Raw genomic sequence first — 17,473 nt, 5'->3', positions numbered from 1 at the left:
ATAAAGCTTAAAAAAGTCCATTAAATAATTACAGGGATTATATGCATTTCGAAAACCTTTGTGTTCTGCTGAAATTACCCATTTAATTTCAGGGTTGGTTTGTTAAAAAAAGCTGAAATCTAAAGGCACATTAGGGGATCTGTCAGATGCTATTTTCTGTAGGTGTTAATAAAACCAGAATAAAAAAAAAAAAGAAACAAATTAAAACCAAAAGCAATTTTGCCATCTGTTGTATATTAATTAGAACTTGGTGTATCAAGGGTAAACTTGCTCTTAGAGAATGTCACTGAATGTCTGCTAATAGAATAATATGCAAATATATTAGATGATAGGATTATGTTGAATTTCTCATTCTGCTTTGGTTGCAGCAAATGCTAAGATGATGTATAACAAACTTTAATTTTCTTTCTTCTTAGAACAACCTCCAAATAACCAAGGCCAGCCGACCCTGCAGCCTTTGCCACCTTCTCACAAGCAACATTCAGCACAGCATCACCCATCCATCACCTCACTAAACAGAAACTCACTGACAAATAGGAGGAATCAGAGTCCGGCCCCGCCGGCTGCTTTGCCCGCCGAGCTGCAAACCACACCTGAGTCAGTCCAGCTGCAGGACAGCTGGGTCCTTGGCAGTAATGCGCCACTGGAAAGCAGGTAATTACCTAGGTACTACTACAGAATGTGGCACTTCTGAAGAAAACATTTAACTTGATGAAAGATGACCAACAGCTAATACTTCCCCTCATTCAGCAAACAAAACTGAAACTTTTGAGTACTAAAAAATCTGTCCTTTCTCTTAAAATCCCCAACACTCTTTTCCCTTATAATGCCTATTGCAGAGTAATTGGACTCAGAAAGTATATTAATTTTTCCAGACAAACCTTTTCCTTCCTTATCATAATCTGTGAATTTTGACTGAAGAAATTTCTTGCCTTGCTTGCCAGATATGTTATGTGTCCAATATATACTGCCATACAGATTGAATGTAAAGGGACTTTCAGCAGTACTTTTTAACTCTTCTACTTGCTCCCTTTAAAGAAATACCCATGTGAGGCTAGGTGTTTATTAAACTTGTCTAGGATTTGGTGAGAACTTACTTAGTTCTGGTATAATGATAAATTTGTCCTCATTCTTTTTTGTCTTTTAGACTTGATAACTGGCTTTAGGAGAGAAGCAGCTAATATAAAGGGTGACACCAGCTTCTTTAGATGCAGAATGACATATGATGTAGAATGATCTATAAAAAAATTTTGTAGGAATTACTGGCCCAGAGCTGAATTTACCTACAGTGATTAATTCATACTCATGTAACACTCAATCAGCACTAATTTTTTGTTAATGAAAGCCATAATATTCCAATTTAGCCATCAAACTGAGCATTTATAACTGCATTGAAGCTGACAGTAATTTTTGAAAATGTTTATGAAATGCCTACAGTTCATTCTTCGAATCTCTTTAAATTCTGTTTTGTAGTGAAGTAAACATAGTCCAGCTGATCATGACTAATTTAAAACATACATAACCTTAAGATTCTCTGTTAGGTAGTTTCTTCCCCATAGATGCTTCAGGCAACTCTTCTGTCAGACTATTGGGAGTGGCTGTTCCTTTTCTTAGTTTTCTTGGAACCTCCTGTATTGCTTGTGAGACATAGACACAGTAGAATAGGATTCCACTGAAGGGATTTCATCATCATACTTAGACAATTTAGTACATTAAGAAAGAGTTTTCTTATAGAACAAATAAGCTTGTAGTGGGAATAAGATGTTAGACGTTTTCCAGACGCTGGTTAAGCTTCAGTAGACAGGTAGGGTCTTTGATGTTTGCTTCTATTGCCATATATGTTTTCATTATGTTTATAAAGAAGAAGACATAAGGACTTGAATGAGAATACCACTTCCAATCTGGAGTAAATGGTTTTTGCCAAGTAGTCTTTTCATCTTTTAAATGTTTTTGATGAAAAGCTAAGGGCATTGGGGTGTTCGAGTTTTCAACACTTGTGAATGGGCTGAAATGTGAAAATTTCACGTGAAAAGTGACAGAGCCCTACTGTAGTTTCTCTAATAGTCTCATTTGGTTGGAAATCCAGAGGTGAAGAACCCATCTTATTTGTCATCGATTTTTCCCTTTTTGGTTAAGGTTCCCTACTGAGTGTGAGTCTTAGTTTCAACCTTATTAAAAACTTTGTGGTAGGTCTTTTCCTTCATCCTTTTCTCAGCCTAAAAGAAGGTTTAGTTAATCTTTGGCAATACTTTAGCTTATGCCCATAGTCAGCTAGGGGTTTTTTTAACCTCTATTTTTTTTATCTGACTTAGATGGTCACCATTTAGAGGTACAGAATGTGAATGTCAGCAGATACACATAACTATCTTTCTATCTCTGTAGGCTCATATTGGTTATGGGTGGCATAAAAATAACATACAACTTGCTGTCATGTGTAGCTGGATAGTGAATAGGCTGGTTTTGTGTATGTGCATGTAGGTGAGAGGAATGTATTTGCACAGCCTGAGGGAGGTTTTAGTCCCTATCATTTTGCAGTAGTAATGGAAGTGACTTTGAAATATGTATTTCATAATACTGAATTCAGTTGCATATTTGATGGAATATTCTGCAATTTGGCTCTGTGTAGAGTTAACACTTTTGTGTAAAGCGTTGCTGTTAGTGGTTAAATGGATGAACTGTGACATGACAGATCAATAACATCCAACAGAAATTCCAATGTATGTTTTTTTAAATACAAAAAGACCCTTTGCTTAAAATTTTATGAGGGCCTAAAACTCTAACTTGGAATAAGTGCTTATTTCGTCTTTGATGCCATCTTGAAATGACAATGAGGTTACTGAGCAGTGGCAGAAATTGCCTTCACTCTATTTGGGCTCAGTAAAATTACATTTAAAAAAAAAAAAAACCACAAAAAAGAAACCCCACACAAGACAGTAAGAAAATATTTCCTGCAGATTTCTTCTGATTTCCTGCAGACTACAGGACCTTTTCGTTGGCCATCTAATGATCTCTGCTATTGGACTCTTCCCCAACCTGCTGCTAGTGAGGTTCAGCTGTAGAAGCCAGCACCGTAGAACAATATTAACTTTTGAAGAAATAAAAAAGCAGGACTATATTGAATAACTTTCCATTTTGTTCTTTGAATTACTTGTTGGACAGCCAAAAATCATGCAAATACATGACTACGTCAGGTGTCTGAATATTATAAATGATGATTAAGTACTAAATATTAGTAGGTTTTTTATTATCATTGGTCTTTAGGTTTTTATTCATCTACTGGTTTTAATAATGAGTTCTTGAGCACCAGGATCATTAGTTACATTCTGATAGCTTTGTGTTCTAGTAGGATCTAAATCACTGATATTTAAAAATACTTAGTAAATCACTTCTTTAAATGCTTTCTCTGTTAAATATTTGAATGTGCAGAGTTTTTCTGATGCACAATCAATTACGTATGTTGGAGATGTGCAGAGGAAAAGTATGGTAGAATTCGTAAATTTGTTGATAAAATAAGCTGGTAGCATCTCTTCATGCATTTCTCATGCAGTATTTCATTAATTTTAGGCACTGAATGTCTAAGATAAATTTATCAGCAAGGGGAAATTTACATACTCCAGTCAAGGAATAAATCTCTGAGAATATTGTATAACTTTATTCAGAATCTGTGCTAACGTGTCTGTGAATCAAAGGAACAGCTTTGTTTTTTCTTACTTGATTTGCTGTATATATACAATATATAGTGTATATTTGTAATACTTCATTTTTTTTTAAATAGGGCTGTATTTTGTATGATGGACTGTGAATTTTTGATAGAAACTAACCAAGAAACTAACATGTTTTTCATAGTTTATACTGATATTGCTTAGTCTTCTCTTACTCCTAACTTATACTTAACAATACGGTGGGTAGAAACATTACTATCTTCAGTTACTTATCTACTAATTTTATCCAGAAGAAAGGGGGAACTGGGAACTTGATGGCTGGAAAATGTTTCAGCATTTTGAAGGATTTAATTAAAGTACTAGAATACCTCAGGAGTGGTACAGACAAAACAATTTCTAGAATGTGTTACTTCAAAACCATTCTGCAAGCTTGTTCCAATCTTCATTTTAGAATGCAAAGACTTTAGAAACTCCTGAAGTGTGATGAACATACCCATATGTATTTATTGGGGTGGATTGCCCATGAAGCTAGCGCCTTCAGTATTGATTAAGGTGTGGAAAGGGTGTTGATAGTTTCCAGGGAGGTCTTAAATCAATTTGTGTAGAAGCTGATTGATTGTCTGCAAAAGCACGGTGTTGCTGGAGGTTAGAGTCTGCTCAAAGCAGCTATTTTACGCATTCCACCCACTAAAACAGTGCCTGGTTTAATCAAATTGAAAATTGTTCCATTCTGTAAGTCTTCCAGGTTTTCACACATGGACTTGGTTAGACATGTTACTTATATTGAGACAGCATGATACAGAATAAAGGTAGAAACTGGGGATGGAGTTTGTCCTGCTGATCTGAAGACCCTATGTATCATTGTGGGCATGCCACATTGCGGGTCTGCAGGTGGAGGAAACAGAACTCTACTTAGATTGCTGAGAGCATGAATGCATTTTTAAAGATTGAAATGCCATAATTATGGGGTCAGTATATACACACGTTAGACATGTTCATTAAGTCAAATGAGTAGGATTGTTTTCAAAGACTAATAAAGCTGAATGAAAAAGTTCTGTTTATTTTGACATTCTCATGCAGTCAGGTGCTTACCAAGCATCTGTGCTATAATCCTAGCACACTGGGCCCATATGCTTAGAAGCTTCCTTTGGTATAAATAGTGTCTTACTTTAGATTTTTTCTTGATCTTTCTGGCATCCTTCCTGCTCAAAAAATCACTTGCTGACACCATGAATATTTGGAATTTGACCATGCTGTGTCTCTTAGGCAAGCACAGATAGTCTAGAAGTCAGTACTACTTGCACATTATTCCTCAGGTTTATCATGCCTCTCTTCAAAGATATGCAGTCATTGAAGCAAGCATGGACCCACATTTTTTTTCAATCTTCCCCTGTCTTAGATAGGACTAAAGAAATATGCAGATCTAAATAAAATAATAGTGCCTTGCTTTGTTTCACCTCTTCATTTTCTTGTCATTCCCTGAGGGAGCCATAGTCTGTGGTCCTTCCTTTCCCTCCCCTGCTGCTGTGCAGTGTCCTTTGCAGAACATGAGCTCTTCACTCACTCTGGTAGCTAGCCCTCTGTATATTTACTAGCTGACTGGCTGTGCCAGATAGCCAGCAAGAGACTGTCTTTTAATAGTCTCAATCAACTTTTATTTCATCTCTGGTCCAGCCTCATTAAGTAAACAAGGTCCCCCACTACGTGCTGTTTAGTCCTCAAGCCTCTCTTGCCATGGGCAGCAGCCAGGAATTTTATTCAAGGACTTGCACATAAATAAGGGGTCATCAAAGGGTAGTGACCACCTAATGGTAGCCTTGTAAGACCGTGTCTTCGAGTTACAATGCAGCATGTAGTTCAGAGGACATCATGGAAGGCAGATAAATCCCGCATTCAAAATGCAGTTGCAGTTTTGCACATCTGTGAAAAAAAGAAAGTTATGCAACAGAATTAGAATATTCTTTTGGTGGGATCATCCCATTCTTTAATTTGAAATTGCCACTCTAATTTCACCTTTTGTATCTTTGCGTGTAGAGAATTAGGAAATCAAGCAGTCCTTGCAAATGGTCATGACAACCTTATAGAGATGGATGTGTTTTCTCCAACATATCAGGATAGCAGTTATGGGTATGTGACTCTTAAGTGTTTGCATGATGCTAAGTGTTGACACAGAAGACAAAATGTGATTTAAAAAACCTGTTGGTTACAATAGTCAAAAACATCTGGGACAGACTTTCTTATCTTTATGTCTGATTTTTTTAAAATTATACTTTAATTCGTACTGACTCATAGTAAATGCAAAATGGTGAACTTTGACTGCCAAATCTTGTTTGCTTTCACTTAAGAAAATAAGAGTGCAACTGAGGTTGTATTAATTCTCTATGGCCTAATTCTGCAAGCTGTTGCAAACTATTTGCATGCTTACATGTTTGCCAGATATGATCCTTAGTTTGTAATACATTTACTGCTTAGCAAATGTTTGTTTTAGAAATATTATGACATATTAAAGTAGCATAAGGAATGACCAATCAAAGAAGTTCAGAAGAATTATATATCTAATCTGTAATACTTTTTACCAGCTAGTTTGAAATAGGAACTGCTGATAAATATATAACTGTAAATAAAGAATTCTATATAAGTGAATATTTCAATTCATTTAAATAAAATTTCTATTATACTACTGTTCCATATTTACTTAACTCTGTCATTAATATCAGTATTATATTTGAACTGTGTTTTGGTATTCTTATGCCAAATCAGTATACTTGGTTTCTGATCCACACACACACAAAAAAAAAACTGACAAAGCAATACCCTTTCTAATGAGTTTCAGCCTGTTAATCAGCACAGTATGCAAAATTTTAGTAAAGAATTATTAATCATAAATTTATCTTTTCTTTTTTTTGTTTATGCTCTGGTAAAAACCAGAGCTTTATGCCCAAAATCTGTTTGCTAATTGTACCTCTTCACATTATAAAAGAGATAAGGTGCTATTTGATTAAATGAGATCTGCATCTTCCCGTTAATAATTAATCTGTAAAATATATTGACAATGTACATTGATCTGCTTCGTGTTCCAAAAACTCTTAAACTTTGACTTAGCCGCAAATTAAAATCAACGGCAGGAAGAGAATGTTATGTTAAATTCAATTAGTTAATCATTATCAACAAAGTCAAAGACACTGCAGATATTTACCAGAAGACCCTAATATATTTTCTTTAAAGTAAAAATATAAGCACACTGTATTAAAAAAGAGCAAAACCAAATATTATTGTTCCCTGTAGACCAATTACCATACAATACTGATTCAGACACGTAATTGCTGAAGTAAAGTTAATAGAACCATGCCTGACTTATGCTTTATATGTTTGTAATGGGACCACCAAATGCAAGTATTTTGGCGAATGGACTATGTTATATGAAATTCCTGTTAGTTGGTACTAATTCAGGTAAAAATACAATGAAATTTATATTGATTGCAATCCCTTCATTTTTAAAATTATGCTAGCAGGCATCATCTCCTGGTGTGAAAGTTGTCCAGAGATAATAACACATAGCTTCCAAAGCATAATAGATTTGAGACTACAACATGCTATCAGCATAAAGATTCAGTTTACCAACCTCACTAACATACTGTGTCACAGCTAGAATCATTATATATTTGTTTCTTTGTTTTCATGTCATGCATGTGTTACATTATGATATACTATTTCTTAGTTTGTATGGCTTATGGAGAGAATATTAATCTGATGAATTTGACATTTTAGTGGTAATAATAATAATAGAAATAGACATTATGCATAGAAATTCTAATGATTCATAGGCGTAAACCTAAAGAATAGGTTGAAAAGAACTAAAGAATCATTGTTTATAGCTTTGAGAGATTGGTGCATAGTGCATTAATTATCATAAGACAGCTGGAAATCTCAAAGTATTTTAATGATATGCATTGTTGGCTTTACTTGGTACCACTGTTCTTTTCTCTAATATGTAAATGTATGTTGGTATACATTTTGACAGATCAGCTTAGTTTGAAGTAAAAAGTCTGTTTTTCTTTTACCTAACCTGATAGTCCACTGCCCAAGTTACTTAGATGTCAAAATCTGAAAAAGAAGTAAGATTCACTGTTAGCAAATAACTGTCTTTATATTTCTTATAGATAAAGCTTCCTAGCATTTTCTATTTTTACAGAATATCCTCATTTTCTGAAAATGTCATATTTTGGCAGGGTTGGGGTTTGAAAACTTCCTGTTGTATTTAAGAATTCTTTGCAGGGAGGTTGGCTGGGGATTTTTGTCATCTGTTGGGGAAAAAGTTCAGGAGAGCTGAGTTTAAAAGAGGCCAGGTTGTCAGGAGTGCAGAGTGGAGAGGAGAAAACTGGAAATGCCTGGGCACAAAAGAGGTGGGAGCGGGTGTGCAAATGGGTGGATGTAGTAGTCCAGAAGGAGAAGCTGAGAGGTAGGACTTAGATAAAATGCTAGTGGGTTAGAGAGACTGAATATCTAGGATGAAAACCAAGGTTATTCCTTGTCCTTTACTGCTTATGATTACTTGTGAAGACCCTTTGAATAGCATGCACCTCATCACCTATAGGACTGACTCAAGATGATGAGGAACCCTGGCTGCTGGCATATGCTCTACTAGTGACAGAAGGTAGAAATACTCAAACCAAAGATTTTGTATCTGTGATATGGGCTATGCTGATAAGCCTTTCAGTACAATCTCTGAAGTTTCTTCAAACTTGCTTAAGAAAATCGCAAATTAAACAAACATAAAAAAACACCACTTGAAACAAAATGACATCAACACCATAAAGTTAAGCACACAAAATTTATGAAGTTAAAAGCTAAACTCTTTCTACAATTTCATGGCTGTAGTCAAGCCAGCCATCCAAGTAAGTGCAGCTCAAATTGAACCAGAGAGGAATTTTAACAGATTCTGGAGGCTCTTTCTGTCACATTCCAACAGGTGAGAAAACAATACCACAACTCATGGCAAAGCAAAGACCTGGATGACTGTATAGTGCCAGCATCCAGCATCTCTGATAATGTTGGTTGCACAAAGAGAAGTCCAGCTCCAAAACGCATCTGTGGAAATTAGTACCATTAAAGATAAAGTGTCACCCTCTTCTGGGCACAAGGTGTAACCTTCTGCCTTGTTGAATCCCCAATTGGTGGTTGCTCACGTCTATGTATCTTGGCATGTTGCATATGAGAGAATATACAAGCATAGTATACAAGTTTCCACCAAGGAGCAATAAGGACTGGAAAACAAGAGTGCCACTTGCATCACATGTACGTGCAGAGTTGCCAAGTTGGTGGTAGTGGCTGTAACTCAGAGGTTATGACAGTGCTGTCACAGCAGTGACATGAATCTGGCTGTTGGAGCGACTGCTGGTAGTGTAGTAGTGGCAGCACAGAGTTCATCATGGGTTATCACGGACTCACAATTGCAAGCAAACCACAGCTATGGACATCAATAAGTGAGCTAAGGTTCACAGATCCATTATGATGGAAACTTCAGCCTGCTTGCAGCTTGAGGCAGAATCAGATCCTATCAGTCACTGGCAGAATAATACTTCACTTTTTTAACTTCCCTCTGGTTTTATCTCCTTTTAAAATGTGCAGTGGCTCAGTCAGGTCTTTCAGCTACAGACAAAATTTCAACCTTTGTTCCAACTTCTGAACTAATCTTTGGGTAAATAATGCAGCTCTGAGTCTCTCTCAAACCACATTTGCTTTTTGAAATTGTCTCTATGTGCCTTTTGAGACATTTAGAGCAATTGTTCTCTTTCAGCTTTATGGAGACAGCAAGGGTAGTAAAAGAAATTGGAGGAGTACTTGTGCCCTACCTTTCTAATTTGATTTTCTCCCTGGAAAGCTTAACTTACTCAATATTCAGGACAAGAACTGGCCAAGATTAGAATACATAATCTCAGAGACAATTTTCTCTCTTTCTCTCTCTGTCTTGAAAGGGATATGATTCCGGAAGAGCAGAGAACAAGGTAAGTAATTGTAATATAAATTCTTATTGCTCGCATGAGCATTTCCAGTCCTCACTGCAAAATTCGGACGCTTTCCTCCACACTCTCATCCTTTGGAGAGAGGAGAACTGGAATAGCATGAACATTGTCAGTATCAGAAAGTGCACCAAGGCACTGTCAGGTTCACTCCAGCTGCTGCCTCCTTCAGAAGTTAATATCACCAACAATATCCAGAGCCAAGTCACTTACTGTAATCTAGATGGAAGTCTGTATAATTACTAGTCCTCTGAGAGATCCAGAAGAAACCTCTAGGGAGAACAGAGCCACTTGATATTTTTTCAGCAATACATAAGTCTAGTTCCACTCTCCACTAGAAGGTAGGTAATGGAACAATCCTGCAACAAAGAGTAGGAGTAACTAAAATTGCGGCAGGTTTCTTTGCTTGCCCACGCAGCACCATGAGTCATTCTTTGCATCTGGCTCTCCTGCTCACTTCGGCAAAGTGTGGCTTACCGTTGTTTGTTTCCCTTGCTCGTCTTCACAGAGTGCAGCATAGCAGAGAGGGGCACGGAAGAGCAGGCTCGGCAGAGCCACCTTATTATACTAGTTCTTTTGATCCTAGACATGTGTAGACATATCACAGAGGTGAAATACTTCTTCTCTGGGGCAGAGAGCTAGTAGCCCGAATCTGAATTTGGAGGAACATATAATAGGATATTTACAGGTGCTCTCTGCATGCTGTCGCACTATATTCTTTCTTACACCACCAAGAAGGTAGGTGCATTGCAGAGGAAGAGATTCATTTTGCACACCCAAGGAGAGGAAGTTTGGGGCTTTTGCAGTTTCCAGTCCTTCAAGTCACCCTGTCCTGGTGGCTTTCACAGCAGACTGGGATACTGTCATGTCTGAATTGCTGCTTGAAGCTTCAGCTGCAGGTTGCCATGCCTGACTTCTCCAGTCTTTCTCCAGCAGCAGCCAGCAGTGGAGTGGTAACCTGCCAAGGGCCAGATGTGAAAGAACAAACAAGCAATAAGGAAGGCACTTGCAGCCCTAGTACTATTTCTTTTCATTCTTGGCTTTCAATCTTCAGTTTGCAGTTAAAGTGGGTCCTCAGTGTAAACCCACCCAAATTCAAGCAAGTGTTACCATATGTAAAGTGTTTTTCTGAAACATTTGAATAAGCTGTTAGGAGAAGCTTATCTCCAGTTCCCACAGATGTTTCCTCTGTTTTTGCATATGGATAATAGCTCTCTTTCTTTCCCCCAAACTTTGATCATCATTTGATCTGATGTGATCTTGGAGCTTTTTCCAGAATTATGGTAGTATTAATATTAGCTCAAAAAAAGCGGAAATTCACTTTTATCTCTTCCTAAGCAATTTTTTGATTGCGTTCTGCACAGAAAATAAACTGAGGCAAATTCACAGCATAATGTAGTTTCTGTGCTGGCTTGGATTTATGTTAAATGCAGCCATATGGTTCTGTGGAAGTCAGTCATAAGCCTGTGCTAAGGGCAAACACCACCAGCTACAAGGTTTCATCTCAGAAGAATGTTAACAGAAGATGAAGACAGGCATAAAGCGTTCACGGAGAAACAAAAACGCAATTCCTTCTGGAGCCTACTGGGAAAGCTGATCTCATGCATCAGTGAACCAGAGTTCATATAAGACCTAGCCAGTAATTTCTGTTCTCTTTTACATCTTCCCTATAACGTCAGTTGGCAGAGATTAATCTTCTCTTTCCCTCTGTTTCCTCAACTCAATGCAAGGAATCACAATTATTGATGTGATCTATCCATTAGTGAACCAGGCAGAGCTCTCTAATGTCAAGTGGCAGGTGAGGGTCATGGTCTCACTCAGAGAACCCAGTTCAATCCAGCATGAATAGGGTCTGTCAGCAGAGAGAGAACACATCAGTCGGTAGATACAATGCAGTGATTGGTTGTGATCTTGGACCAACATTTTTTCCACAGTTGATAGTTTTGTTCTGGTTCTGACAGTTAATGTATCTGGTAGGGTTTTTGTAAACAAACAAAAAGCCTGATAACCCATTCCCAGGAGGTCAAAATTCAGCCAGTTTGCATTAAGGAAAGTCAGGGAGAAATAAATACAAAAACGTACATGAGAGAAGTTGGAGCAAACTAAAATAGCTGCAGCTGGATATATCCATCCTAACTTGAAGTTACTTTCTTAAGATTAACTGATTTCTTTGTATGGAAATTGCAAATAAAATGCTATGTCTTCACACACTATCTCTGCATGTGTCAGTAACGACATGTTTGAGTAGAGAATGAGAGCTCCCAAACCTCAGACGTCTTTTCTGTCTGAATTTCCTATGCCCCTTTGGACCATCAGAGAAATAAGAAGATAAAGCTGCAGCTACCCTGATGTCTTGCTTGCTTTACATAGGCCTCATGGTGCTGCCCAACTCTTGTAGAAGGTGCCATTACACTTTGAAACACAGAATTACTAATTGCTGTTGTCTAGAAATAGGTGCGTTTTTGGACAAAATCTGGTACTTCATTTTTAGTTCAGATGAGCAATCATAAGAGCTGTATTAATCAAAAAAACATAATAATTACACTTTTTATTCCCAGAAATTCAGTAATACCATTATATTAAACATCAAAACCAAGTCATTAGGAGTATTATTGAATTCTGAGCACAGAAGTCTCCTGAAGTATTGGTCCTGAGAGGTAAATATGTCACCAAAACATAAATTCACTAAAATTTGCATTTCTTTCAACCTGCATTCACTCAAAGTGGATTCAATAGAAGTTTTTTCTGCCTCTTGACGCTTACGAGAGCGTGATTGATGTGTTCCTAATTCTCGATGTCTAAGGTGTAGATATTACTGCTTCGTTCCTTGGAGTGAATCCAGGGTAGCGGTTTGAGGACCTTAGCAGAATGGATAAGAACATTTACTCGGGCTTGCTTACAAATGTCTTAATTCATATACTAATGTCCACAGATCCAACGCTCCTTAGAAGCAAATAGATAATTTTTAATAGAGTTAGATACTGACAGATTTACATTGGTTTTGAGGGGAAGATTAACCTATGTTCCACAATGTAAAAATTTGTGCGTTCATTTCATAAAGTACTTAACCTGTGATTACAGAAGGCAGAATGGTATTACCTTGGCTGAAAAAATCAAGTACAATGACCTTTTGAGCCAACAGTGGTCCCCTGTACTGGTAATTTCTAGTATGTCCAGGGTTTTTCTCGAATTGCAAGGAGAACAGATGAGTCAGTGTTCTGGTTTGGCTGAGATAGAGGTAATTTTCCTCACAGTAGCTGCTATGGGGCTGTGTTTTGGATCTGTGCTGGAAACAGTGTTGATAACACAGAGGTGTTTTCGTTACTGCTGAGCAGCGCTTACACAGAGTCGAGGCCTTTTCTGCTCCTCACCCCACCCCACCAGTGAGTGGGCTGGGGGTGCACAAGAAGCTGGGAGGGGACACATCTGGGACAGCTGACCCCAACTGACCGGGATATTCCATACCATATGACATCATGCTCAGCCCATAAAGCTGGGGGAAGAAAAAAGAAGGGGGGGGAACACATTTGGAGTGATGGCATTTTGTCTTCCCAAGTAACCATTACACATGATGGAGCCCTGCTTTCCAGGAGATGGTTGAACACCTGCCTGTTGGTGGGAAGTAGTGAATTAATTCCTTGGTTTGCTTTGCTTGTGTGTATGGCTTTTGCTTTCCCGATTAAACTGTCTTTATCTCAACCCATGAGAGTTTTCTCTCTTTTACTCTTGTGATTCTCTCCCCCATCCCACCAGGAGAGAGTGAGCGAGTGGCTGTGTGGGACTTGGTTACTGCCTGGGGTTAAACCAAAACAGTCCTTTTTGGCGCCCAACGTGGGGCTGGAAGGGTTCGAGATAATGACAGATTTGATTGGAATGTGCTGGATCGAATATATAGCTTTTATTGCTGTTTAGCTATTAATTGACAAGCTCCTGTGCTTCCATGGGGCTTGCTTGCCTTAATGTATAATAGTCTAGTGCTCGTTAGCGGCCACTTTTTGCTCTCGCTGCTTGCTTTACTGCTGATCATCTTACTGTGCTGTGCCTGGGAACACTTTGATAGCAGTAATGGCAATGGGGGGTCTTTTGGTACTGAAGACTAAAAGAAACAAATGCAGAAAATGTTAGGGATAGTTTTTCTTTCCTCTTCCACCTCTCCTCAAGTTACTTTCTATTCTGTCATCTTCCAGATGTCAGTTTTGTTATATTCTACACTGAAACAACAGGTATCTGAAAATAGCTTTCCTCAACTCCACAGTTGCCTTTGCCTCACCCATAACGAGCCTAAATTTTGCTTTTTTGCTGTAGGCAATTACTTTTTAATGCTTTTGTATGTTTTACCCTAAAAATAAAGTGAATCAAACAGTAATATTATAAAAATTTTGTCTTTATGTACTGCGGGGCAAACAGCACATACTCATTATACAAGAACAAGGGAACAATCAGTTGAATTTAAATTGAAATTGATAGAAAAAATACATTTTGACACGATGTGTGTTTAGCCTACAGAACAAAACGCCACAAGACATCAGTGAGAGCCAGAGTTTTTTGACTCTTTAGAGAAAGAGTGAGCTGTTAGTGAATAAGTAGTCTGGAAGGCGTTCATCCCCTCCCTTTGTACTGGCAACTTTCAGACAGGCTATTTTTTGTTCCTGGTGATCTGCCCTACTGCAGTAATTCCTGTTTCTGCTTATTTGGTTACAGCTACACACAGCTTTTGCACATGTAATGTTCTCTATCAAATAAGATTATTCTCCTTTTCCACAGTTTTTGGAATGAGCTAACTTGCTCATTGTACCACTTATGCTTGCGGGAATCCTACCCCTTACGCTGTTTTTTAAACAGAAACCTCCTTCAAAAGCCCAGGTCAGAGAGAATTTCTAACATTGAATACCTTTTGTAGTACAGTCTTCTGGATGTCATGGCTGTTCTTCCTCACTGGTCTTCTGGTACTGGTCTGTTATGATCTGAAGAGCCACATAGCATTAACACCATCATGGAACTGACCAAACAGACAGGATGTAGGACAGTATAGGAGGCAGTACTGCAAGAAAACCTATACTGCTATGGCACTATGACATTTGTTTCGGGTCATGGTGGAATCTCACTATTTAGAAACATTACCAAACTAATAGATTTATTCTGTTCCAAATTCTTGAGGTGCTGGTAGTATACAGCGATACATAAGATTCAGATATTTTGGAGGGAGGAATTTAGGGTTTTTTAAGCACGTATATTCTAAATACAATTTTATTCTGGGTCAATGGTGGCGTAGCTCTTAAGGTGAGGAGTGTTTTCTTGTTGTACATGCATAAGGCCTAGCAATATTGACTTTTATTCTGCAACAGCAGTCATCATCTAAATAATAATGTTGCACAAAATAACAATATCTGCCTTTAAATCTCACTGACAAGGTGATAAACTATGATGTATATTCTGACATGCTTAGAGAAGTTCAACAGAATTTTGCTGGGCCTTACAATCCCTTATTTAGTAGGAATTTTGTAAGAGTCCTGTGTGACTTTTAATGCATGGCAACATATTTGCCAGCACTCTACTAGTGTGGTTGTGCTGTATGAAATACTTTAATACAGAACTAAAATGCTGCCAAGAAAGTTGTTGGAAATTATAAGGTAGGTTCTTTCACATGTCTGCCAAGTATATGCAAAAATTCCTTTATATGATGACCAAAACCAGAGAAGTTATAGCTACAGATCGCAGTGGATCTTCTGCAAGGTGAAGCAATTTCAGCATAAGCTAAAAAAAAAAAGAAGTTGTGTATGTAATGTAGAAATTATGTAAGGAATGCTAAAATTCTGCAATAATTCTATAAAAAATTGAGGCCAGTCTGTTTAAAAGTATTGTAGAATACTCCTTTTGGCTTGGTGGTAGTTTATTTGTATAATATCTTTGCTTCTGGAGTTCAGGGCCTTCCAGACATGTTTATGTAATACTGCATTCATTGATGCATAGTATCCATTTTCTTCTGAACTGGGGTCAAAAGTTTTTGTCACAGATCCTTTCATAAAGTAAGATATTCAGATTACATTTCTGTTGCTGGACACCTGGCTATCTTATATCAGAAGTATTTGGGCTTACGGTCTGAGCCTTACTGTCCTTGAATATTTTGCATTTTCTCTAAAAACACAGTTTTCACTTAACTTAATCTTTCTGCCCAAGTCATGGGGGTTCTTTAGCACTTTTTTTCTCCCCTCCTGCTTTCCCATTTACTGAATTTAGTACAGGGTGCTTCAGTTTTACTTTCCACAGAGGAAGTGGCAGCACAGAGAAAATCTTATTTGGTATGAATCCTCCCCCTCCCAGCTTGATGGTGAAGAAAATTGTTTGCATGTCAGGAGGTGTACAACAGCACTTGGTGCTCAGAGAGTAGAGTTAAATTAAAAGTATGATTATTTTACTTGTATTCATATGCTTCTGTTTTCTGAGCTGACATCTTTGAGGTTTTTGATGCTGTATTTGACTTATCTTTTAAGTGTGGAAGCTTAAGTAAAATGGCCACCATTTGTGAGATGAGGGGACTTCCCAGCTGTTTTTGCATCCAAGGATTAGTTTATGACATGACTTTGTATTTTGCTACTGGCCTGTAGTTTAGGTTTGTTAGGTGCTGAATTCTTCCCCCCTAAAATGTTACGATTAGCTGCACTTTTTAATAGAAACATATATTGAATAAGCAGACAGAAAGATATATTGAATAAAGTAAAAATAGAAGATTATTTGCTTTAAAAAGTGAATTGAGTTATTTAATAAAAACAGAGTTATCTTGTCTCATAAAATATCAGCATGATTTGCTGGATTTCTGTACTCTAAAGCTTAATAAAATATTTAAAGTGCTGCTTACATGAAGATCAGGCAAGTGCTGGTTAGATGATCAATTTTGAATGGAAGATAGACTATTGCAGATGCTGTAAGCTCCCTATGAGATGAAACAGTGTAATTGCCGGTAAGTCAGTTCCTGGTCAAGTAGTGCAAACAGTTTAGGCTTTAGAAATTAGCCGTTCAAGTTCCATGGTTTGAAAAGACAAGGTAGATGGATATATAGATAATTAAAATCATTTGTGGATAGATTATATTTCAAGAGCATAAGAATTTCAGCATTATCTGGAGGCAGCCTGGATTTGTTGTCAGATACCATATCCTTCCGAGCGTCTCATAGGAACACTGTTTGGCAAGGCTCAGTGAGGCAGACAAGATGTGCAAGTCTGATAGCATTACACTTTAAATACTTACCACTCAGACTTAATGTAGCAGGAGAGTCTCTGACAACTTTGGTAGTAACTCCACTCATTAGGAATAGAGAGATCCAAACAAATTTTCTTAACCCAGAGGAAGGTGCCAGGCTGGGTTTTGTGTCATTATTTTTCCCTTAGCACTCTCCAGCCAGCCAGTGTGACCACTTTGGCATTGTATTCATAGGATTTGAAGCAAAGGAGGAATAGCTTAAAGTTAGGAGTCGTGCTGTGGCTGCCTAGGACTACATGTGAATTGATGAATTCACATATAAAAGTTACAATTTTCTTTTATTGCCTTGATGCCTGAGGTGGACTGTCAGAGCTATGACAGCTCGCACCGTCACAGATACACGGCCATCTCCCCAGTTTATCTATGGGATTAACTCCTCAAAGCCTTTGAGAATATGGATTACAGTCTCTACTAGGCTGTGCTGTACCAAAGCCAATGTCTCAGCTCTCACTTTCTCAGAGAGAAAACAGGAAAAGATCAGAGGCTGACTGTTTTGTTGTGTTGGGGCTTGGACTAGAAGGCCTTTAAAGGTCC

At 37.8% G+C, this 17,473-nt stretch overlaps 1 protein-coding gene across 11 annotated transcripts in view; it reads left to right on the top strand.

Annotated features, from left to right (window-relative positions):
* Window positions 1–17,473, top strand: part of TENM3 (teneurin transmembrane protein 3) — a 416,596-nt gene that overhangs the window by 277,299 nt on the left and 121,824 nt on the right. For 8 of the 11 annotated variants that reach the window (XM_064449664.1, XM_064449662.1, XM_064449661.1 and 5 more), the window contains 2 exons: window positions 417–654; window positions 5,697–5,789. In XM_064449664.1, the coding sequence (XP_064305734.1) occupies window positions 417–654; window positions 5,697–5,789 (331 nt within the window). The remainder of the gene's footprint in view (window positions 1–416; window positions 655–5,696; window positions 5,790–17,473) is intronic. The other 3 variants (XM_064449667.1, XM_064449668.1, XM_064449663.1) reach the window with 1 other exon arrangement.

The sequence above is a fragment of the Phalacrocorax carbo genome, chromosome 4 (assembly GCF_963921805.1).
Source record: "Phalacrocorax carbo chromosome 4, bPhaCar2.1, whole genome shotgun sequence".
NCBI classification, from domain to species: Eukaryota; Metazoa; Chordata; class Aves; order Suliformes; family Phalacrocoracidae; genus Phalacrocorax; species Phalacrocorax carbo.
This window is presented reverse-complemented; position numbering and strand designations above follow the sequence as displayed.